The sequence below is a fragment of the Urtica dioica genome, chromosome 2 (genome assembly GCF_054948205.1).
Source record: "Urtica dioica subsp. dioica isolate 48M chromosome 2, U.dioica_male_clone48M_v1_H2, whole genome shotgun sequence".
NCBI lineage: Eukaryota > Viridiplantae > Streptophyta > Magnoliopsida > Rosales > Urticaceae > Urtica > Urtica dioica.
Window position 1 is genome coordinate 22,728,864 of NC_142757.1, and position 23,321 is coordinate 22,752,184.

The 23,321-nt window shown below is 46.7% G+C and overlaps 1 protein-coding gene and 1 long non-coding RNA gene across 2 annotated transcripts; both read left to right on the forward strand.

Moving 5' to 3' along the window:
- Window positions 1-9,618: 9,618 nt before the first annotated feature.
- On the forward strand, window positions 9,619-10,347 carry LOC149404175 (uncharacterized). The gene has a single exon (XM_089607432.1). It carries the CDS (start codon window positions 9,619-9,621, stop codon window positions 10,345-10,347), a length of 729 nt encoding a protein of 242 aa, XP_089463558.1.
- Window positions 10,348-21,532: 11,185 nt separating this feature from the next.
- LOC149404176 (uncharacterized) lies at window positions 21,533-23,058 on the forward strand. Its single transcript, XR_016294947.1, has 2 exons — window positions 21,533-21,716; window positions 22,593-23,058. It is a non-coding gene; the product is annotated as an uncharacterized LOC149404176 (long non-coding RNA).
- The last annotated feature ends 263 nt before the right edge of the window (window positions 23,059-23,321 follow it).

Genomic DNA, 23,321 nt, shown 5'->3' on the forward strand with positions numbered 1-23,321 from the left:
AGTACACAATGAGGGAGGACAATTTGTTCAAGAGAGGCTACTCTATGCCCCTTCTCCGCTGCCTGACCAAAGTCGAGGCGAGGAAAGCGCTTCGTGAGGTGCACGAGGGGGTATGCGGAAACCACGCCGCCAGACAATCTTTGGCATTAAAGCTGCTAAGACTTGGATATTTTTGGCCGACCTTGAAAAAGGACTCCCACGAGTGGGCCAAAAAATATGATAAGTGCCAGAGGTTCGCCCACATCCCGCGTCAAGCACCGGCCCCATTGTGTCCAATCATTGTGACGCGACCCTTCGCGAAGTGGGGAATCGACCTCATCGGTGAGCTACCCACGGCCCCGAGGCAATACAAGCACGCGATCGTGGCCATCGATTACTTCACAAAGTAGGTAGAGGCTGAGCCGCTAGCAAAGATCACCGAGGCGAACACGACGAGCTTCATTTGGAAAAGCATCATCTGCCGCTTCGGGATCCCCGCGTCAATTGTAACCGACAACGGGAAGCAATTCGACAACGCGCGCCTCAGGGAAATGTGCGAACAACTGGGCATTAGCAAAACTTTCTCCTCTCCCCGCCACCCCCAAGCCAACGGTCAGGTCGAGGCGGTTAACAAGACAATCAAAGAGAACTTGAAGAAGAAGCTGGAGGAAAGGAAGGGGGCTTGGGCCGACGAGCTCCCCATGGTCTTATGGGCGTACCGCACCACCGCTCGAAATGCGACTGGCGAAACCCCTTTCGCTCTCGCATTCGGCGTCGAGGCCGTGGTACCCGTCGAGACCAAGCTACCGACCTTGCGCATCGAGGAGTACGAAGAAGCCACCAACGACGACGCGATCAGGCTCGAGTTAGACCTCATAGACGAGAGGAGGGCGGACGCACTCACCCGACTTGCTGCACAAAAGAGGAAGGTCGAGAAGTACTACAATTCCAAGATCAAGCTGCGGAAGTTCGCCGATGGGAGCATCGTCCTTCGAAGGGTGTTCCAAAACACCAAGGTGCAAGGTACGGGAGTTCTAGGCCCCACCTGGGAAGGCCCGTACCGTGTGCGCCGAGCCATCCACAACGGCACGTACGAGCTCGAGAACCTGGAGGGACTCGTGTTCACGCATCCGTGGAACGCGGAGCACCTTCTGCAATATTACCAATAGACGCCCTTTCGCTCACTCTACGTTTTGTTATTTTCATGTTGTTTTCGATTTTAGCAAAGACAATTTTAAATTTCAAGTTCGGCCAACGGCCTGGGATGTAATTTTTCAACCACTTCAACAATGTAATGAATTACATTTCGCTTCAAAGCATTGTGTTATAATTTCTAGTCTCCTCTACGAGCACCCAAGAAACTCGGGGGGGCTAAGGAGGATAGAATGAGGGTAACAAGCTCATTTACTCTATTTTTCACGCTCCACCTTTCATGCACCGAGAGGTAGCAAAACGTCCACAAATCGGATCCGCGCACCGGACCTCCGACCCCGCGCTGAGAGATAGCGAAACATCGACAAGTTGGATCCACGCACCGGACCTCCAACCTTGCACGTCTTTCGCTGCGACACTCTCGCGCAACGTTGCGCCTTGCACTCCGATAGGCAGTAAGGCGTCGACGGATCACGTCCGCGCACCGGATCGTCGATCTCGGCAGTCAAAACCCAAAACGTGACACGCGTACCAACAAGTACCACGCTCACTGGGAACTGCAAGCTCGTCCCGATACGCACGCCGATAGGTAGCGTACTCGCCGGAGGATGAGCGCGACGGCCACCCGGCTCACACACGCCGATAGGCAGCGAGTCACGAAGGGATGGCCGAGAATCGCAACCGCCGGATGAAACTGGTCTAGCCAGCGCCCGCGGGAAACTTCGCCGCCAAATACGGCAGTAAGCCGTGCAAACCGGTTACGCTAGACATAGTAAACCGGGTTCGTGAGACACGCAATGTTCAAATCGCGCAAATCGATTACACTAAGCACAACAAATCGAGAAAATAAGACGCGTAGCGAATCAAAAAGCTTCAATCAAAACAGGACAATGTTGCACAATCAACCCAACAAGAAAAACACGAGAATGCGATACATGTCAAACAAACGAAAATCCGAAAGTAAACACTACGTAAGCGCTAAACAAGTGCGCGAAAAACCAAGGAGAAGTTGACTACTCCGAGCCGAAGTCAATTTGCTCTTCATCTCCCTCGGGGCCAGGAGCGCCAAACCCGCCAACGGCTTCTCCGTCAGGCTGGCGGGTCGTCGATTGTGCAGCCTCGGCGGGGATTTGTGGATGCAGGTCGTCCTCCGGCGGCTCGTCGTCAAAGGGAGGGAACATGGCGTTAAAGAAGGAAAACGTGGTCCCACGAGACGCTTTCTCCTTCGCGGTCGTATCTCGGACTCGCCTTGCCGCTTCGTAGCGAGCCGCCTCCAACGCCAAGTCCCAGTCGTCCTCCAAGTCCGTCTTGGATCGCACGACATCTTCCTTTTCCTCAACGAGGGTCTGCATATCCGTCCGTAAGGTGTCCCTCTCCCTCTCGACCTCGACCCGAGCGATCTCGCTCGCCGATAGTCGAGCATGGACGATGCTCAGCTCCGCATCCCGACTCGAGAGTGCCGCCTGGAGTTTCTTCGTTTCCCCCAGAAAGGTGTCAGCCGCTTGCTCCGCCTTCTCACGAAGTGCTTTCTCGGCGGCCGATTCCCCGCGAGCTCGCTCCAGCTCCCCCTCGAGTGCCTCAAACTCTTGGGCGGTGCGAGCCCCCGCTAGGGCGGCAGCATGCGCGGCCGCCATACTCGTCTTCTCCTTCTCCATGATCTGCATGCGTCGTAGCATATCTCGGAGAATGCGATCGCTCCGCTCTTGGCGCGCGAGCATCTGCAAACAGATGAAACGCGGATAATCACGATGAGCACGACAATCATACATAACACAAGCAAACGAGTCATACCTTTCGGGCGTCGCCGATCCCGTTCTGGAAGTGCTCAAGATCGCTCGTCGTCAGCAGACCCTTGAAATCCCGCAAGGAGGTCTCAAGGATCCCTCGGGAGCACTGATCTCTCAACTCTGCCGCCTCCGCTAGGAGCATAGAGTCCAAGCTGTCTGACACCGTCGATGTGTGAGCGCGTTTGTGGCCGGACGGTGACCCGAGAGAAGGCGACGATGATGGTCGCTTGTTGGAGGAGATCGCTTCATTCCTCGCCCGCGATGGCGACCCCCCGCGACGGGCCTCAGCTGGAGGACGAACCACGATCGTAGCATCGTCGGTGGGCGTTGCTCTCGGCATTTGTGTGCGCGGTCGATGACGTCGAGCCATGGTACCTGCAGAGAAGAAAAGAGCGTCTGTCAGTTAAAACATAACGATAAGCATAAATAATGGAAAACAACGATAGCGCGATAACGCGAAAGTATATGCGCGGCCAGTACCTCCCGCGTCGGGGGAAGGAGCTGACGAACCCCCCTCCTCGGTCTCGGGATCCTCCGTAGCCCCCGCGTCGAGGCCAGGGTACGAAGGAACATCGTCGCTAGGCACGAACCACCCGGTCCTCGCCATTAGGTCTGGGGACTCGAAGAGCGTTCCTTGCCGCCTTGATTCCGGGATCGCCCTAATCACCGCGACGAGCTCGGAGCCCTCGATATCGCCCACGGGTGGAAAGTCGGCCGCGGGGCCGAAGAAGAGAGGCGCGATCCCGAAGGCTGACTCGGACACCCACACCCAAGGGTATCGATGCTTCGAGGTAACTTTGGTGACGACGGAGATGCGCTTCCGAGTGAACGCCGTGTAGAAGCCTGGTTTCCCCGGAACCCCGCGAACGAGCACGAGATCTTGGATGTCGTCCGCGGTGACCGCCCTTCTCTTTGCCCGATAGAGCATCATGTGGCATGCAGCGACTACCCGATAGAAGGTCGGAGACATTTGCGACGCGTGCACCCCCAACCGAATCAGTAACTCTTGGATCACCGGCTGGAAGGGTAACCGTAACCCTCCGCGAAGGCTCGCCTCGTGAATGGCAGCGTGTCCTTTCCGGGGGCGAGTCGGAAGATCGTCGGGCAACGGTCGCAAGATCGACATGGAGTCCGGGATGCCATACCGCCTCCTCAAGCTCGTAAAACTAGCGATCGAGAGCGAGCTCGGAATGTTGACACCCGAGCAATCCAGGCCGCCACTTATTGCCGATTCCCCGGTCGGGAAGGCTAGGGCTCGTGCTTCCTCCCGCGCTGTTAAAGAGGGCATCGCCGCGGGTGTGGCATGACGGTCCGACGACTCGCTCGAGCACTCGACGCCGAAGGCGACCCCCGGCCCGGCAGATCCCTCGTGGCGATCGCCCAGGTCGGCCGGCTGGGCCGTAACGTGGGAGCCCGGCTCGGCGGGCCTTGTCTTCCCGATGGTCGGCCCGGCAGCGGACCCGTCATCGGCGCCTGGCCTCGAACCCAGCAAGCAATCCTTGGCGAGGCCCGTCTCGCCCGGGCTCCCTTGGTGGATGCCCAATGCCATTGGGCCGGCTCCACCAGCCTCCGGCCCGGGTAGGAGGCCCCCTCGCGCGTCCAAGCCCCCGCGCTGTGCGCCCAAGGCCATTGGGCCGGCCCCACCAGCGCCCGGCCCAGGGAGGCAGTCCCCTTGCGTACCCAGGTCGCCTGGGCCCCTTGGATTCTCGCCCAGCCCAGTGGCGCGCGCACCTGGCCCCCCCGTGCAGCCCTAGCCCGCCGGCTCCTAGGGCTAGGGCGACCAACGCCTCGGCCGCCGCCCCCCGGCCGGTGCTGTCCGGCCGGCCCTCCTCGTCACCGGCGCCGGCGCTCCCGCCAGCAGCGCCACCCACCTCCGGCGGCCCTTCACTGGCGCCGCCCGCCTCCAGTCGGCCTCCACCAGTGCGCCCCTCCTAGGGAAAGGCCGGGCCCGAGTTGCCCGGGCCTCCTTCGCCGCCGCTCGCCTGCCAAATAGGCCCGGCGTTGCCGCCCAGGGCCGATGCGACGCTCCTGACGCCCGACTCGGCCGGCGCGGCCCCTCCCGGGGCGGGCGCTCCCCCTGCGCTGCTTGGATCTCCCCCGGCGGCGCCTCCAGCGCAGACAGCGCCGACGAAGACCGGCGCACCATCGCCCAGGCCCGCCTCGCCGAGTGCGACTCCACCCGGGCCGCGCGCATCCCCAGCGCCGCCTGGGGCTCCTCCTTCGACGCTCCCGGCACAGACGGCACCGACAGGGGCCGGCGCATCTTCTCCCGGGCCCGGCTCGCCGAGTGCGCCTCTGCGCCGATCGACCCAGCTCTCCCCGACGCCCAGCGCTCCTGGGCCGGCGTCCCCCTGACGGCCGGGGCCGTCCCCAATGCACGTGTATTCCTCCTCGTCGGCCAGCCATGCTTCGACCGTTTGAAAGTCTCCCCCGGCCATCTCTGTCATGTGGTTGCTCAAAGGGCGTGAAGGCGGCACGGTGTTGGTAACCAAGGGAGATGAAAATTGCGCCCACAACTCGTCTCAGTTCGCGTCTTGATTCCCGAGAAAAGGGAAGAGGTCGTCATCAATGGACCCACTCCCCGACAGGTGGTTGGTAGGGTCCATTGACGCGTGTAACGAGACAAGGCAAAAAGTGACCGGAGAAAAGAAAAAATAATAATTAAAGGAGCCGAGCCAAACCTTGTCACGACGGGCTGCTCCGGTGGGCCGATGACGGCAAGAGTCTTGAGTTTACCGCACGAGTTTCACTCGGCCGTAAACTCGGGGGGCTAATGTTATCGGCCCGACCCCAATCGCGGCCGAACGGAGGCGAAGCAACGTCAAACGCGTCTCGGCAGCTCGCCCCGGTCATTGGCCGGCCCAAACAGCCTCGGCCATTGGCCGGCCTAGAGGCCAGCCTCGGCCAATGGCCGACCCAAGCTACTCCCGGCCATTGGCAGGCCCTAGGGCCAGCCTCGGCCAATGGCCGGCCCAAACAGCCTCGGCCATTGGCCGGCCCAGAGGCCAGCCTCGGCCAATAGCCGACCCAAGCTACCCCCGACCATTGGCCGGCCCTAGGGCCAGCCTCGGCCAATGGCCGGCCCAAACAGCCTCGGCCATTGGCCGGCCCAGAGGCCAGCCTCGGCAAATGGCCGACCCAAGCTACCCCCGGCCATTGGCCGGTCCTAGGGCCAGCCTCGGCCAATGGACGGCCCAAATAGCCTCGGCCATTGGCCGGCCCAAGGGCCAGCCTCGGCCAATGGCCGGGCCAAGGCTATCCTCGGCCAAGGGGTTGCCCATAACGCCCCTTGGTCGCCTATAAATACAGGGGCCGCTCCCCTAGTCCAGGTAATCCATTCTTGAGTACTGAAACGCTGTCGAACCCGTACCTCGCTCGTTTCTCTCAAGTCTCGGTCTCTAAACAGCCAAACCTCCTATATCCACCTCAATCCTAGTAATGTTGAGCGTCGGAGAGGTAAACAGAGGCAACCCCTCTGTTTCCCCTTTGTAGTTCACACCTTTTTGCTTACATTTCAGGTGCTTGGACGAGATAGAGAACACCTATAGCTAAGGGACGGCTTGGGATACCAAGCCCGACACGCTCGAGCCGGAGTGAGACAACATGGTCTGACCTTGGGTCTAACCACTTTGGGCTCCTAAATCGTTGTCCGAAAAACTGCGACAACACCGAACTTAATAAAGTGTGTCCTAAAGACAGCTTTCCCCTGCCACACATAGAGCGCTTGGTAGAAGCCACCGCCGGTCACAAAATCCTGTCATTCATGGATGCATTCTAAGGATACAATCAAATCATGATGCATCCCAATGATCAGGAAAAAACCACTTTCACAACCGACAGGGGTATCTATTGTTATAAGGTGATGCCCTTCGGGCTCAAAAACGCAGGAGCCACGTATCAGCGCCTAGTGAACAAAATGTTCGCCGACAAGATAGGGACAACGATGGAAGTTTACATCGACGACATGTTAGTAAAATCACTAGGAGAAACGGACCATGTCTACCATTTAGAGGAGTATTTTAAGGTCCTAAACAGTTATCAAATGAAGCTAAACCCGTCCAAGTGTACCTTCGGGGTATCTTCTGGAAAGTTCCTCGGGTACATGGTAACTTTGAGAGGGATTGAAGCCAACCCAGACCAAATACAAGCACTCCAAAATCTACCATCTCCCCGAAACAAAAGAGAAACCCAGAGACTAACAGGACGCGTGGCAGCCCTTAGCCGATTCATCTCCCGATCAACCGATAAGTGCTTACCTTTCTATAAGCTCCTGAGAGGGAATAAAAAGTTTGAATGGACAGAAAAGTGCGAAGAAGCATTCGAGCAACTAAAACAATACCTGGCCGAACCTTCGGTCCTAGCCAAACCAGAAGTAGGGGAACCACTCTACTTGTATGTCTCTGTTGGAATCGATCTAGGGTTTAAGAAAATAATTAACGCTTCGGGAAGCGGCGGAATTTTAAAAAATTTCTTTTACAAGTAAAAACGGTTTTTACTAACCTAGACAAGTGCAAGTACATGTAATTAAAAACTAACATGAGCTAAGAAGTTTACTAACCTTTCTTGAAGCTTGATCTTTGAGAAGCTCTTAGAAAGTTGCAACGCTCGTCTCCCCTCGCAGCACGTCTATCTTCCTTTCCTCGGCACCTCGAGCAACCACGAAAGTTTCTATCACTAAATCACTCGAAATAAAGGAATTAGTGAGTGGGCACTTTTAAACACTACGACTTAAAAACGAGTCTTGAAGTCGCAGAGCTAAACACTAGGTCGAGTGAGGACCTAGGTGCCAAAACAAGAAAAATTGAAAATAAACTAGAAAGAGAGAGAGAGAGAGGAGTTCGGCCACCACAAGGTCTAGAGAGAGAAGCTCTCAACCTCTAACTTATGTGGAATGAGAAAAATGAGGGGAATGAGGGTCCTATTTATAGTAGAAGGGTTGGCCTTGGAAAGAAGTAGTTTCCTCTTATTTTCCAAGTCTTTATGAGCAACCCTTTATTTCCCATTCCTATCCAAGTCACACGGCCACATAAGCCTTCATGACACCTTGGATTTGTTTCCTCTTTTATTTTTCTTCTCCCTTGACTTGTCTTGGCCGAAATTCCCATTGCCTTGAATAGGAAATTTGTTTCCTCTTTTTCTTTTGGCAAGTATCTTCATACATTAATGCACAAAAGGAACTCTCTTTCTCTTTGGGTAGTGGGCGCCTATTATGTTCTAGAAAGGCCTTCTAGAAGCTTTTCCATTTGTTCATGACAACATGAAAAAGGCCCATTAAGAATTATCAATAAAATTCTTATGAAATGAAATTAATTCACAAGGCCCAATGATCAAGTCATGGCCGAGTGATATTAAGTCATCAAATGAACTTGTCAAAAAATTTATTGACATTCATTTCATCCTTTGTCTCAAAAGACAAAAATACCCTTTTAACTATTTTCGTTCTTGTTTTGACTTAGCTTCCAGTAAAACTATTCCTATCGATGTGATTCGTGACAGTGACCTCATGGACCCAAATGAACAAAGCTTGAGCTAAACACTTGGACTCAAAAGTTCACAAACCTTTTCCAAGTTTAGCTTAATGCCAAATGACTCCACTAAAGAGTTGACACTGAAAATCTCTCGGTTCAAATGAATTTATTTTCTACTCAAGAATTCACCTAATTATAATGAGCGGATCCACTAAATATTATCTATGCTACCCTTCATGAATGTCATCAGCTAGTCGGGATTTACTAAATTACCATTTTACCCTTCTAGCTGTTATTTCCTCAACTCCTTTGTCGCTTGTGAATAAGTTAGAAACAATGTATATGACGAGGAGCTAACAAGTCACATTGTTTCATCCAAAAGAGTCAGGACTCAATTTGGACACTGGCCAGTTCATTTATTCACAATCCAAGGAACAAAGCATGAGGTGACATACATTGCATTTCAGCAATCTTGTACATGAATTCCATATCTATGAGAACTTCACAAAGTTACTCATGACATTCTCACAACTTAGTACTTCACCAATAGGCCCTGTTCGGAATCACATAGTGAGTCCGAACTCTGACTTTCTCAAATGAGAATACTAAGGTGTGAAATGGCATGTCTCATTTCAGGATTAAGGTAAGCATGATGCAATTCATACATAGTGACTTCGAGACATAAAAGGTTAAATGGTTTGTTCTTATCTTGTCTCTAGAAGTGCACTGGTCAATTCAGTACCTTCGGAAGATACCTAGAAGAACTATAGAGTCTCCAACTCTCAATGCCTCATAACCAGACATCATAGATTCTTCTAACAATCGTACTGAGGTCAATAGTCCTTTGACCCTAAGATTGCAAATATATCGTTTTAAGCAAACTACGAAGAGTTTGTTCATGCAAATCTACATTTGTCTCTTCGTAAGTTGTTTAGTTTGTTTATGGACTAAAGACTATTGTTTTATCATAAAGCTTCAGACAAGGAAGATTGAATGAACGTTTCAACTTTATATTAATGAATAAGCAATTACAAGCAAGAGTCTTCGTAAGACTATATGACATCAAATGTACATAAATAGACACTACTACTCTTCTTGTGGGCACCATTGACAACAGTCTCCGTAGCGCACACCGCGGTTAGCGGAGTACTCGTCAGAGAAGAACGAGGAGACCAAAACCCGTGTTTTACATAAGTAGATCACTCGTTGATGCAGAAACAAGATATCCGGCAATGGAAAAATTAGCTCTCGCCGTCGCCTCAGCAGCCCGAAAGCTACGACCATATTTCCAATCCCACTCGATAGTAGTAATGACCACTCAACCTTTACGATCATTCTTCCACAGCCCCAATCAATCAGGAAGATTAACCAAGTGGGCCATCGAGTTAAGTGAGTATGATATCGAATATCGCATTAGAACATATGCGAAATCACAAGTTCTAGCCGATTTCCTTATCGAACTCCCAGCAAATGAAAGCGAAACAACGGCAAGCGCCGGAAATTGGACCCTTAAAGTCGATGGCTCCTCCACAAAGCAAGGGGCCGGGATTGGAATACATTTGGTATCACCACACGGAGAAGTGATCGAACAATCCTTCCGCCTGGATTTCACCGCCTCCAACAATGAGGCCGAGTACGAGGCATTAATCGCAGGATTACGCCTGGCAAAATCTGTGGGAGCAAAATCCATATCCGCCTTTTGTGATTCGCACCTCGTCGCAAATCAAATCAGCGGAGAATTCGAAACAAGAGACGAGCGTATGGAGGCATATGCGCAACTAGTAAAAGAAATGACAAATCAATTCGAAAAATTCGAGTTAACCCGCATCCCTAGAGGAGAAAACACCACCGCTGACGCACTCGCCGCCTTAGCTTCAACGTCAGATCCGACAATAAGCCGAATCATACCGGTCAAGGCAATCAAACAATCTTCTATATCACAACCAAAAGCGCAAGCATAATGGTAATAATAGAAGAAGGGGACTGGAGAAGGGATATAATCAGGTATATCTCTGAAGGCAATGTTGTCAATGGTGTCCACAAGAAGAGTAGCAGTGTCTATTTATGTACATTTGATGTCATATAGTCTTACAAAGACTCTTGCTTGTAATTGCCTATTCATTCATTAATAAAGTTGAAACGTTCATTCATTCTTTCTTTGTTTGAAGCTTTATGATAAAACCTTAGTCTTTTAGTCAATAAACAAACTTAACAACTTACGAAGAGTCAAATGTAGATTTGCATGAACAAACTCTTCGTAGTTTGCTTAAAACGATATATTCGCAATCTTAGGGTCAAAGGACTATTGACCTCAGTATGATTGTTAGAAGAATCTATGATGTCTGGTTATGAGGCATTGAGAGTTGGGGACTCTATAGTTCTTCTAGGTATCTTCCGAAGGTACTGAATTGACCAGTGCACTTCTAGAGACAATATAAGAACAAACCATTTAACCTCTTATGTCTCGAAGTCACTATGTATGAATTGCATCATGCTTACTTTAATCCTGAAATGAGACATGCCATTTCACACCTTAGTATTCTCATTTGAGAAAGTCAAAGTTCGGACTCACTATGTGATTCCGAACAAGGCCTATTGGTGAAGTACTAAGTTGTGAGTCTGTCATGAGTAACTTTGTGAAGTTCTCATAGATATGGAATTCATGTACAAGATTGCTGAAATGCAATGTATGTCACCTCATGCTTTGTCCCTTGGAGTGTGAATAAATGAACTGGCCAGTGTCCAAATTGAGTCCTGACTCTTTTGGATGAAACAATGTGACTTGTTAGCTCCTCGTCAATACATTGTTTCTAACTTATTCACAAGCGACAAAGGAGTTGAGGAAATAACAGCTAGAAGGGTAAAATGGTAATTTAGTAAATCCCGACTAGCTGATGACATTCATGAAGGGTAAACATAGATAATATTCAGTGGATCCGCTCATCATAATTAGGTCGAATTCTTGAGTAGAAAATAAATTCATTTGAACCGAGAGATTTTCAGTGTCAGCTCTTTAGTGGAGTCAGTTGGCATTAAGCTAAACTTGGAAAAGGTTTGTGAACTTTTGAGTCCAAGTGTTTAGCTAAAGCTTTGTTCATTTGGGTCCATGAGGTCACTGTCACGAATCACATCGATAGGAATAGTTAAACTAGAAGCTAAGTCAAAACAAGAACGAAAATAGTGAAAAGGGTATTTTTTTCTTTTGAGACATACGATGAAATGAATGTCAATAAATTTTTGACAAGGTCATTTTATGACATGTTTCACTCGGCCATGACTTGATCATTGGGCCTTGTGAATTAATTTCATTTCATAAGAATTTTATTGAAAATTCTTATTGGGCCTTTTTCATGTTGTCATGAACAAATGGAAAAGCTTCTAGAAGCCCATTCTAGAAGGACATAGGCGCCCAACATACCCAACCAAGAGAGAATATTTTGTGCATAAATGTATCAAGATACTTGCCAAAAGAAAAAGAGGAAACAAATTTGCATGAGGATGCTATATGGAATTCGGCCAAGAGAGAGACAAGGCAAGGCATGGAACAAAATAGGAAACTATTCCAAGACTTAATGAAGTCTATTTTGGCCGAGCTTCTCAAGGAAAAGAAAGAGGAAATTGGCTCATTTTATAGAAGAGGAAACTACCTTATTGAAGGTGAGACCTCTCCTATAAATAGGAGCCTCATTCTTCTCATTTTCATTCATCCAAGTTTAAGAGATTTGAGAGACTCTCTCTCTAGAACTTTGGCCGAAAATCCTCTCTCTCTCTCTCTAGTTTATTTTCGATTATTTCTTGTCTTGGCACCTAGGTCCTCACTCGACCTAGTGTTTAGCTCTGCGACTTCGAGACTCGTTCTCAAGTCGTAGTGTTTAAAAGTGCCCACTCACTGATTCCTTCTTTTCGAGTGATTTAGTGATAGAAACTTTCGTGGTTGCTCGAGGTGCCGAGGAAAGAAAGAGAGACGTACAGCGAGGGGAGACGAGCGTTGCAACTTTCCAAAAGCTTCTACAAGGTTCAAGCTTCAAGAAAGGTTAGTAACTTTAATAGCTCATATTAGTTTTTATTTACATGTACATGCTCTTGTCTAGGTTAGTAAAAACTAGTTTTACTTAAAAAGAAAATGTTTAAAATTCCGCCGCTTAACGAAGCGTTAAACTTTTTCTTAAACCCTAGATCGATTCCAACAGGCCATACCCCAACAGATAAGCAATTGCGTCGAAAGCTAATTAGCCAAAGCGCAAGATTCTCCATAATAGACGGAGTGCTTTTCAAAAGAAGTTTCTCTGGAATATACTTACGATGTATCGGAAAAGAAGAATCCAAACGCATCCTTTCCGTAATACACGAAGGAGAATATGGGAACCACGCGGCCGGAAGAGCCCTAGCGGTTAAAATAAAAAATCAGGGGTATTTTTGGCCAACCATGGTCGCCGACTGTGAAAAGCACTCACGGAAATGTGACCAATGCCAAAAGCACGCCCCGAATATCAAGCAACCAGCCGAGGAACTATCTTCCATATCTGCCCCATACCCCTTCCTGAAATGGTCCATGGATATCGTAGGCCCCTTAGCCAAAGCACCAGGAGGGCTGGAATTCCTCCTTATCACAACAGATTATTTTTCCAAATGGGTTGAAGCCGAAGCATTTGTCTCAATAAGGGACGTGGACATAAAAAATTTCATTTGGAAAAATATAATCTGTTGACATGGAGTGCCACAAGAGATAATCACTGACAACGGCGCACAATTCATATCGAAAGAGCTTCGACGATTCTGTGCAGCAGAAGGAATCATTTTAGGATTCTCGACACCACGATACCCACAAGGGAACGGACACGCTGAGGCTACCAACAAAAAAATCGTTAGTAACCTGAAAAAGAAACTCCTAGCCAAAAAAGGGGGATAGGCCGACGAACTCCCCGGAGTACTGTGGGCCTACCGCTCGAGTCCACGAAGGCCTACCGGGGAAACCCCATATTTTCTGGTCTACGGAGTCGAAGCAATATTGCCCATTGAAAACGAAATTCAAACAATTCGCACCATGTACGCGAACGATCACGAAGAATATAACAATAAAATGCTATGCGACTCCCTCGACTTGACGGACGAAAGAAGAAACCAAGCTTTGACGCGCATGAGCTTATACCAACGATCAATCGCCCGATACTACAATAAAGGAGTCAACTTCCGAGAATTTAACACTGGAGATCTCGTATTGAGAAAAGTGTATCAGAACAGGGCCGAAGAAAACGCCGGAAAATTGGGAGCAAACTGGGAAGGACCATACCGAGTCTCAGGAATCCCACGAACAGGCGTCTACAAGCTTGAAACGCTCGACGGTATCCCAGTACTCAGATATTGGAATATCATGAACCTAAAGAAATATTGCTATTAAAAGTAATGTCATAACAATCGAACTACGTAACGGCTTGATCCCAAACATGGGTACGTAGGCAGCCTTGAGACAAGGTCCAGCCCCCACCTCACATAAACGAGGGAAACTTGGGACGAACAAGTTCGATTCAGATCAATTTGCCAAACACGGCGGATTTGACTTGCACCCGCAACTGAACATGCCCAAGGCTTTGTTCGTGCGATGTGTACGATAACCCACCATAAACCCGACTCAAGAGCTAAGGCTTAGAGCTTCGGTTCGGAAAAACATATCGTGTATAAGGCATGATTCAGAGGTATGCCATACACATAATCCCGATACGATTAGGGGTTCGACTGACGATGGCCGACACACATCACGCGAATAAGTCAAACGAGTAAATGCCACAATAAATCAGTATGTTCGTTCAAACACGCAAACCTTATGGTATCGATGAAGGGTAATTGTGCATTATCTATCGAAGCCACTATCGGAATAAAAACACAAGCAAATTACGAAATATGCATCTGTAACATTTAACGAATTCATAGAATATGTTCGACACAAATAAAAAGAATAATAACAATAAAACGAAAGGAGTTCGATAAACTTGCCCAAACATTGGGCCAAAAATAAATACGCCCTCACAGGGGCCCAAAAGATCAAACAATTTATTCCTACTTCAAACTTAAAAAGAAAAAAAAAATTTGGCGAGGCGAGGCAGATCTAGGCCGACTTATCCTTAGCGAGCTCGGCCTCCTTCGAGCTCTCCCCGGCCTCATCGATTGATGCAAGCACGGCCTCCGAGCTATCGAGCATCGAGCTGAACTGATTCGCGAACTCGGAAGTCTCGGGCGCAGGTGCATCGGGAGGCGACCGATCATCATAAGGAGTGAACTCGAGATCTTCGGCCCCAGCAAGTGAAGGCAGGGGCACGCTGTCGAGCTCAGCTTGAAGCTTCGCCAGCTCGTCCTTGGCCTCTTGTAGCTCGACAAGAGCGTTAACAATCTCCTTGTTGATGACCTCCTGAAAGATCGACGACGCAGCCTTGGCCTGATCGAGATTCCGGAGGATGGTCGTCCTCTTCCTCCCGGCCGTGACGAACTGGCGGTAGGCCACCAGTGCCCCCTTGTACTTCGCCCCAGCGGCTTTCCTGCCCGAGCGAATGCCATCATCCTTAGCCGAACGATAAGCACGGTACAAGGAGCGGTTCCCCGCCTTCTCCTTCGCCAGCTCAGCCTTCACCCGGTCCAATTCGGATCCTAGGTTGCGGTGGGAAGCCTCGGCCAGATCGAGCTCCTTTTAAGATCGACCCGCGTCCTCTAGGAATCTTGAAGGCGATCTTCAAGATCCTTCACATGACGGGCGTATGTCTCCGCCTCGGAAATGAGGTGGTCCATCTGGCTAAGGGAACCTTGGCACTTCGTGAGCTCGTCCTCAGAAGCCTTCAGCTTAGTTCGCAGATCTTGGTTCGCGAGGGAGAGGCGGCCGTACATCACCTCGTAACCAAGAAATCCCTTGTTCAGCTCGGCCATGAACTGCAAAAATAAGAGTTAGCCTTGGGAAATGAAATAGAAGCCAAAACATAAGATCAAAGCTTACCCGAGAGCCCGCCGCGCTGACGAAGCGATAGTAGCTCGCCTCGTGCATCCTCGAGACCATAGGGAGCCGGTACTCAGGAAATGTGAACTTCGCCGCCGGGTCATCACAGACCAGCTTGTCGAGGTTCCAGTTGAACGCCAACTTGCAAGAGCCCGGCGGAGACCCCTGCGGTGTGCCGGATCCCTTCACGGCCTTCCCACGGTCTTCAGCTCGACCCTTCTTCGGATCACCCTGCTGTTGGGGGACGCCTTCTACATCCTTCCTCTTGGCCTGAGAGGAAGGAGCCGCCGTGGATTTAGCCACGGCGGTCGAAGCCTTTGCGACTTCGGCGATCGAAGCCTTGATGGCTCCGGCAGGGGGGGTCTTGGTGGTCTTGGGCGATCGCAGGCTCGCCGTCGAGCTCGACGAGCAGCGTGGCCGGGGGTACCACGACTGAAAGCTCCTGGAAGCCAGGAGTGGAGACCGGCACCGCCGGAACAGCTTCTCGGCCGATCCGGACGAGGCCCCGGCCTCATTGGTCGCCCTAAGGGCCTTCTTCTTGGCCCGCCAATCGAGGTCCTCGTTGTTCATCTCGGACGAGGAGGAGAGATCGTCTGAAAATTCGTATAAAAGGACATAAAAAACAAAAAAAATACATATATAAAATAAATAAAAAATAAATAAAAAAACAAATTCAAAAATAAAAACCGACCTGAAGAAGCAACGGGCCAAAGACCGACCGCTACAAATCGAGCCTCGAAAAAGGACTTCCAAGAAACCTCACTGGCGCGTAGTTTCTGAACCTTGAGGTCAAATGAATCCGACGCGTAGAGGATGATCTTCTCTGCAAAACAAACAAAAAGGCGTCAGTTCATGATGGACGAACAATAGACAGTTCGCAGATCACTAGCAAAACCCTCCCCTAATTACCGCAGTCCGTCTTCCACCGGACAGACAAATAACTCTTCACCACCTCGACCGTCTTTTCGCTGACCTCGAAATAGAAGTATTTCGAGCCCCAGTTCTTGTCCTTGCCTGGGAGGTCGGTAACGATACCTTGACGAGGTCGGTTCGCCAAGTAGAAGCACACCGGATGGTGCTTCAAGTTACGCTTCGCGACCAACAGGCAGCCGATGTCATTAACGTCTAAAGAGACTCCAGCCTCTTTAGACAATAGCAATAACGCCATCACTTGGCGTACAAAATTCGGACACATCTGGGCGAACTGAAGTCCCAGACGGTCGGAAAACTCGATGAGCTGTCGGGGAATAGGGAAGCGCAGTCCGCACTCTTCAAAAAAATACCTGGTACGCACAAACGTATCCAGGGATAATTCGATCGGCGGACTAACCTCCAACCTTCACCCTGAGCCCATCGGGAAAGTTGTATCGCTCCCCCATATCGGCGAGGTCGCGCTTCGTCAACGACGACAACGACGACAACTCACTGTTGGGATCATCGCTCTTCTTGTCGAGATTCGACATTTGACTTTGAAGGTTGGTTTTAAAAAAGAAAAATGGGTAAAGAACGTAGCCTAGAATAAAAATCAACTAAACCTAGTACCCGCTAAAATAACAGAAGGGGAAGTAGTCTCAAGAATTTTCACAGCCAGAAACGGCGAAAGCAAAGAAAATTTTCAAGAAACGCAGAAGAAAATGGAGAAGAAAAAGAAGGAGAGAGTTGCAATATTGACCTCTGGGATTCGGGTGAAGCGATATTAATGAAAGAAATCGAAAGGTCACAGCTTTATTTAAGCGTCAAATCGACGGTTGAGAATCCCGAGGAAATCGCTATAATTAAAAAAATCTTTTGATATATCGAGGCTTGGACGTGACAACACGTGTCCTTGGCGCCTGCTCAAAAGCAACCAAGAGGTAGAAATACCCGAACATTTCATCGGATGTTAACCAGATTCTGAACAAATTTCGGTTCGACAAAGTATATTCTATATTATTTCATAATATAGAAGATAATAGGGGACTGATTGTGGGAGTGGATATCTCTCCCTTCCACCAGACGAATTGGATCCACCGGGCCCAAAGCAAGTTCGGCCCAAAGGAGAAGATAATCGATTAGTTCGGCCCGAGGCCCAGTTCGGCCTAATAAACCTAGGCACAGGTGAGATCGGCCCAAGACAATATTTCGAAGAATCCCAACTCGACCCGGGCCCCCAAGCGTTCTTAGACGGTCCCGCCAAGAAATTTGAACGATGAATCATCTACGAAACGGTCAACTTGCCTAGAGCATGGGGATGTACGCGATAATAAAGGGCGAAAGACCGGTTCTGCTCATACACGTACCGATCCGAAGAAACAAGAGGATCTACGAGCTGACTATAAAAGCTCATTCCATTTTCATTTTTGCCCATCGAATTCTTTCTGGAGATTACGCCGTATTCTTCTTTGCTTATTTAGAGTCTTTAATTGCTTTTTCCAAACGATTTCCTGTTCTTGTAAGGTTTATATTCAATAATCAATAACAGGAATTTCCTTTCGCTTTATCTATATCTTCTTTATAATATCTATTCATCTCTCTTTCAGATTTCGGTTCAATCTTTATAATCAGATTCTGAGACCCTCAACTTATATAAATAAATATACGAGATAATTCGAGACAATCTGGTATAGATTGTTGGGACGAGAAATCGGTTCAACATTAATCACTGAGAAACTACACAATTCCATGTGGAGCTCAGTGGAAACGATGCTGATCACGCATCACAAGATGTAGTAGATGAAGAGGAAGTCAGTGAAAGAGCCTCACCAACCAGCTGAAGCTTGCTCCCCACGTCAAAGAGTAGAAGCTCAGACTCAAGATGCAAAAAATGCTTTGTTAGACTACAATCTTGTCAGCGATAGAAACAGAAGAGCTCTAAAACCAACTGAAAGGTTTCGATGATCTCACTGCCTATGCTTTCATGATATGATCATCTCTTTTCAAAGACGAGCCAAGAACTTATTATGAGGCATGCAAGATTAGTCACTGCAAGTTTTGGAAATCTGCAATGCTTGAAGAAATTGAATCTCTAAAGGAAAAAAATACATTATCGATTGTTGATGGACCTGAAAAGAAAAAGCTCATTCAATCTAGATGGATCTTCAAGCTAAAGGAAGGCACACCAAGCGTTGAAGAGCCGAGATTCAAATCTAGGCTAGTAGCAAAAGAATATAGACTGAAGAAATTGTCTATAATGAGATTTATTCTCTAGTTGTCAAACATAGGTCCATAAGAACCATTCTGGCTCTCTGAGCAAAATTTTTTATTGGGAGTTGGATCCAATGGATGTAAAGACAACTTTCTTATATGTAGATTTAGAAGACCATATTGTTATGCAACATCCAGAAGGTTTTGGAGTTGGTTTGAGAGGTGAAAACGTGTTTCTTTTGGCACAAGTCCCTTTATGGTCTCAAGCAGTCACCAAGACAGTGGTGTTTTAAATTCGATGAGTTCATCATCGGTCATGGATATCAGAGGAGTGCGTGTGATTGGTGTGTATACTTTAAAGAATTGAGAAATTGTGTTTTCATACATCTCTTGCTCTATGTGGATGATATGCTACTTGTATGCAAAGAAAGATCAGATATCCACAGGTTGAAGACACAACTTAAATAAAGGTTTAAGATGAAAGACTTGGACCATCTAAGAAGATTTTGGGAATGGAGATAAAAAGAGACAATAAAAATAGAAGATTGTGTCTCTATCAGCAAAGCTATGTCTGAAAAAGTACTAGACATATATGAAATGGCCTTGTCCAATGTTGTTACGAGACAAATCCCTCAACACTACAAGCTTTCAATTGCTCAGAGCCCTCAGTCAAGTGAAGACATCAAATACATGGCTCAAGTACCCTATGCAAGTGCAGTAGGTAGCTTAATGTTTGATATGATCTATTCTAGATCCGATCTTGCTTAGTAGGTTTATGTCTAATCCTGGCAAAGATCATTGGAATGCTGTTAAGTGTAGATATCTGAGAGGTACTCTAAGTCATGGTGTTATGTATTGATGTTGTGATACTAACAAAGTGCAGGTAGAAGGGTACGTGGACTCAGATTATGCAGGCTCCATTGACACAAGGAAGTCCTTAACTGGATATATATTTACAGTTTGTGGTGGAGCTATAAGTTGGAAATCGACTCTCCAATCAGTAAGTGCTTTGTCCACAATGCAGCAAAAGTATATGGCTATTACAGAAGCTATAAAAGAAGCATTGTTGATGAAAGGGATCATCACAATGACAGTAAGATGGCTTTGCATTTGGCGAAGCATTAAGTGTTTCATAAGCGATCAAAGCACACTAATGTCAAACTACATTTTGTGCGGGACATTGTAAGCAAATGAGAGGTGAAGATTAAGAAGATTTCTACTGAACACAACCCAACTGATATGATGACAAAGCCAGTACCAGGCAACAAGTTCAACCATTGCTTGAACCTAGTCAACATTCAAAACTTTGTTCATGAAATGTAGATTAAGACGGGGTTTTCCATTAAGTGATGAAAGATGATGTTCAATCAAGTGGAGAATGGTCGTACAAGTGTTGGATTTCAATCATCAAGGCTTCATCGGACGGTGGAGGATTAAAGCCGAGCTTCAATATCAAGTTTCGAGGTTTCGACCGTTGGATCATCTTCTAGTTTACTTGGACAACACGGCAGCTTCTTACAAGTCTATAAGTCATTGATGTAATCTTTGTATACACATCACCATATAGACATCTAGAGAGTACTCTGAAAGAAAAAGAATCTGAGAGAAACACGAGCGAAAGAGAATTTTTGTGTGAGAATAAGATTGCAAGGTTTCGTTGTAACTCGAAGAAGATTGATCATCATCGCTGATGGTGGAAGAATTCTAAGGCTGGAGTAGGTCGTTAATGACCAAACCAGGATAAACTCGATGTGTCATTTATTTTATTTTTTGTTTCTTAAATATTGTGCATACCATGATATGTTGCTTGCATTTCAAGGCACTTTAGTCTCGAAAACTTGCGGGTGAAGCATGGTCAAATTCATAACAACATAGTCATAAATTACAATTAATCAATATAAACAAACAAAATACTTTTATGAACTATTATTAACCTGTGAGACCCGACTTTTGTACACGTCAGATTTAGAAAAAAATCTCCTCTTGGTTGTAAGGTATGAACTTTTGTATCACTCTCTTCGTAAATTTCAGATAAAATAAAAAATCTTCCTTTGTTACAATTAGAATCTTAAACGAAGTTGTGTTTCGGTGAATATGTTGAATTAATTTAAATTATGTTAAGGTGATGGAAATCTCGGAATAAATGAAGGATTTATCGAGTACATCCCAATCAAGAGAATATTTTCGACGCAATACTTTCAGAGTAATTTGAAATTAATTATTCTCAAGGACGAGAATAAATTCCGAGAAAAATCTTAATTATATTTAAATTAATCATGTTTAAATAATTAAAAGCCGGATTTAATCACATAATTATTTTCTATTCGATTATGGATTTAATTGAAAATTATGTGAAAAAGTACCTAATTGTAACAGAAGTTGAAGGACTTAAATGTCAGAAAAAGTGATTTTTAGGCCAAAATCTCTCTCTCTCTCTCTCTCTCTCTCTCTCTCCCTCTCTCTCTCTCTCTCCTCATCTTCTCAAGACTACTACCCACTTCTTCTTCCTCCTTATTTTTCCCATAAGCCTATGTAAAGTAAGGCTTTTTGTGTAACTCGTCTTGTGAATATTGGAATCAACAAACGAGTTTTTCCTTGAATTGAGTATTGCTACAAATTATAATTTAACTAGAGCGTGAAGTGGTCCTACATTTAGAAAACAAATATTTAAGGTCAGTTAAAGATTTCGAAATGAGTTGAGAATTTCAAGTTGGACTCGGATGATTTTATTTTCCCGAATAAGATATTTGGTGAGTCCTCGAGTACTAAGAAGAGTCTCGAGAGTGAAAATAATTTTTGAAACGCCTTAAATATATTAAAAATAAATTAGAATCAAAGAGAAATTATCTCGGCTTATTTTCTAAATCGTTTCCATTAATTATGGACGAAGTGATGAGCATTGAGGAAAAATGGACCAAATTGCAACAAAGAGAAGTTGTTGTGGTAGGATATTAGAAAGGCAAAGCAAAGTAAGAATTTAGTAGGAATTAGTCATATCCTAAGCTTTCCAAAGTATTCTTTTGGCTTGTCAACGTGGGAAACAAATGAGATAAATTCATTTAGTCTTATCATTGTGGGAAAAAAAAAGGGAAACACGCAGAAGAAAAAAAAAGAAAAAAAAAACTTGCTCTGGGCGATTTTGAGAGCAAATTCGAGAGAGAGACAGAGAGAGAGAGAGAGAGAGAGAGAGAGAGAGAGCATTGACCGAGAGACTCTGGAGTGATTTAGGTGAGTTCGTCCTCTTCTTCTCCTTCCCGTCGTTCAACTTCTTCATCTCCGTTTCTTTTTCTTTTTCTTCGTTCATTTTCTTCAATCACGTCTGAAAGTCGTTTGGCTCCAACTTTGTTCTCTCCACAAGGTTGAGCGTGATTTCGTGGAGTAGGAGAAGCCGAGAGTCTGTGGGTTCGTCTTATACATCAAGATAGGAAATCCAAATCGTTTTTCTTTGCTTCTAGTCCGATTTCTAGGTTTTCCAATTAGGGGTTTTGATTTTCTTTGATTGATTCATGGTTTGCTTGTGTTTGGGCTCGGTTTGTGCTTGTTATTGATCTAAAATGATTTGAGTTAGGGTTTTCATATTTTTATGAATATTTTTGCCGAAAATTTGGAAGGAACAATTGGGGGTTTTCATGTTGTGATGCTTGAATAAATTAATTGATGTTTTGGACTCTGATTTTAAGTGATTAATTGGATAATTACATGCTTGATTGGAATTATGGACGAATTTGGTCTTGATTGGAATTGTGGAGATGTGCTCGGTTTTGAAGTGGGTTGAATGGATTTTTGTTCTGTTTGTGGTGTGGTACTGATATGCGTAGGATCAGATTTGAATTTATGGTGTTTTTAGAAGAGTCGTAGACTCATTAAGATCTGAATAACGTAGGATTTTTTTTTAGAAAATTTATTTGTTTTGAACTTTTCTCTGGTTGTTGTTTGTTGTTGTTGCTGAGTGTGGGACGGGTTAGGATCGGGTAGTGCTCGATTTTCGAATTCCTTTTTCGGGAATTGATATCGAATCAAGAAACTTGGGTATTTTCGGTTCAATTTTTAATCTAACCGTGCTCTCTTGTTGGTGCTGCGTGTCTCTCCGAGCTCGTACCGCAGGTACGAGGATGCAGCGAGGACTGTTCCGGGGAGTCGCGGGCGAGCAGCTAGGGCTGTTCGGGTTCAGCAACGAGGCAAAGAGGGGTTGTTCAGTTCCAACGATAATTCAACAGTTCGGCAAGATGTCTTGACGCTGCGATAACGCGTAGCAGTGGTGCGGACACGGGCTGCAAAACCTCGGCGTGTCGAGGCAGAGTGAGTTACGTAGCGACGACAGCGACTCGGCATCCTTTCGATTCTGCATCAGTGGCGATGCGTTTGAGCAGCAACCAAAGTCCTTTGGGTTTCAGTTTCCGTTTGCATTGAGTTCTGAGATGAGTCGAAAATGCACCGACTCCCGACTCTAATTGTTAACTAAATCATTTCACTTTTAAAATCCTAACTATATGTGCAATATTATTTGTAAAATACTTACGTAAGGTTATGGCACAATCACGTGAGTTAGTGAGTTGTTTCGGGATTCAAATCGAGTGCTTCGGTGAGCTTTGGTTCATGGGTTCGAGACAAACCGAGAGTGTCGGTTTCTCTGAGTTACGAGTACTGAACGTGTGTGATTGAATCCGAAACGTTTCCATATCGTAATGCTTTTCAAAAATAATTTTATAACCTATACGCTTATGATCAAGCTTAAATTCTTTTTGTTACAGCTTATAATTAAGCTAAACCATATTTTATGTATCTTCTTAGAAGTAATAAGTTTTGAAAAATAATTAAGGAAGTGATTTTAAA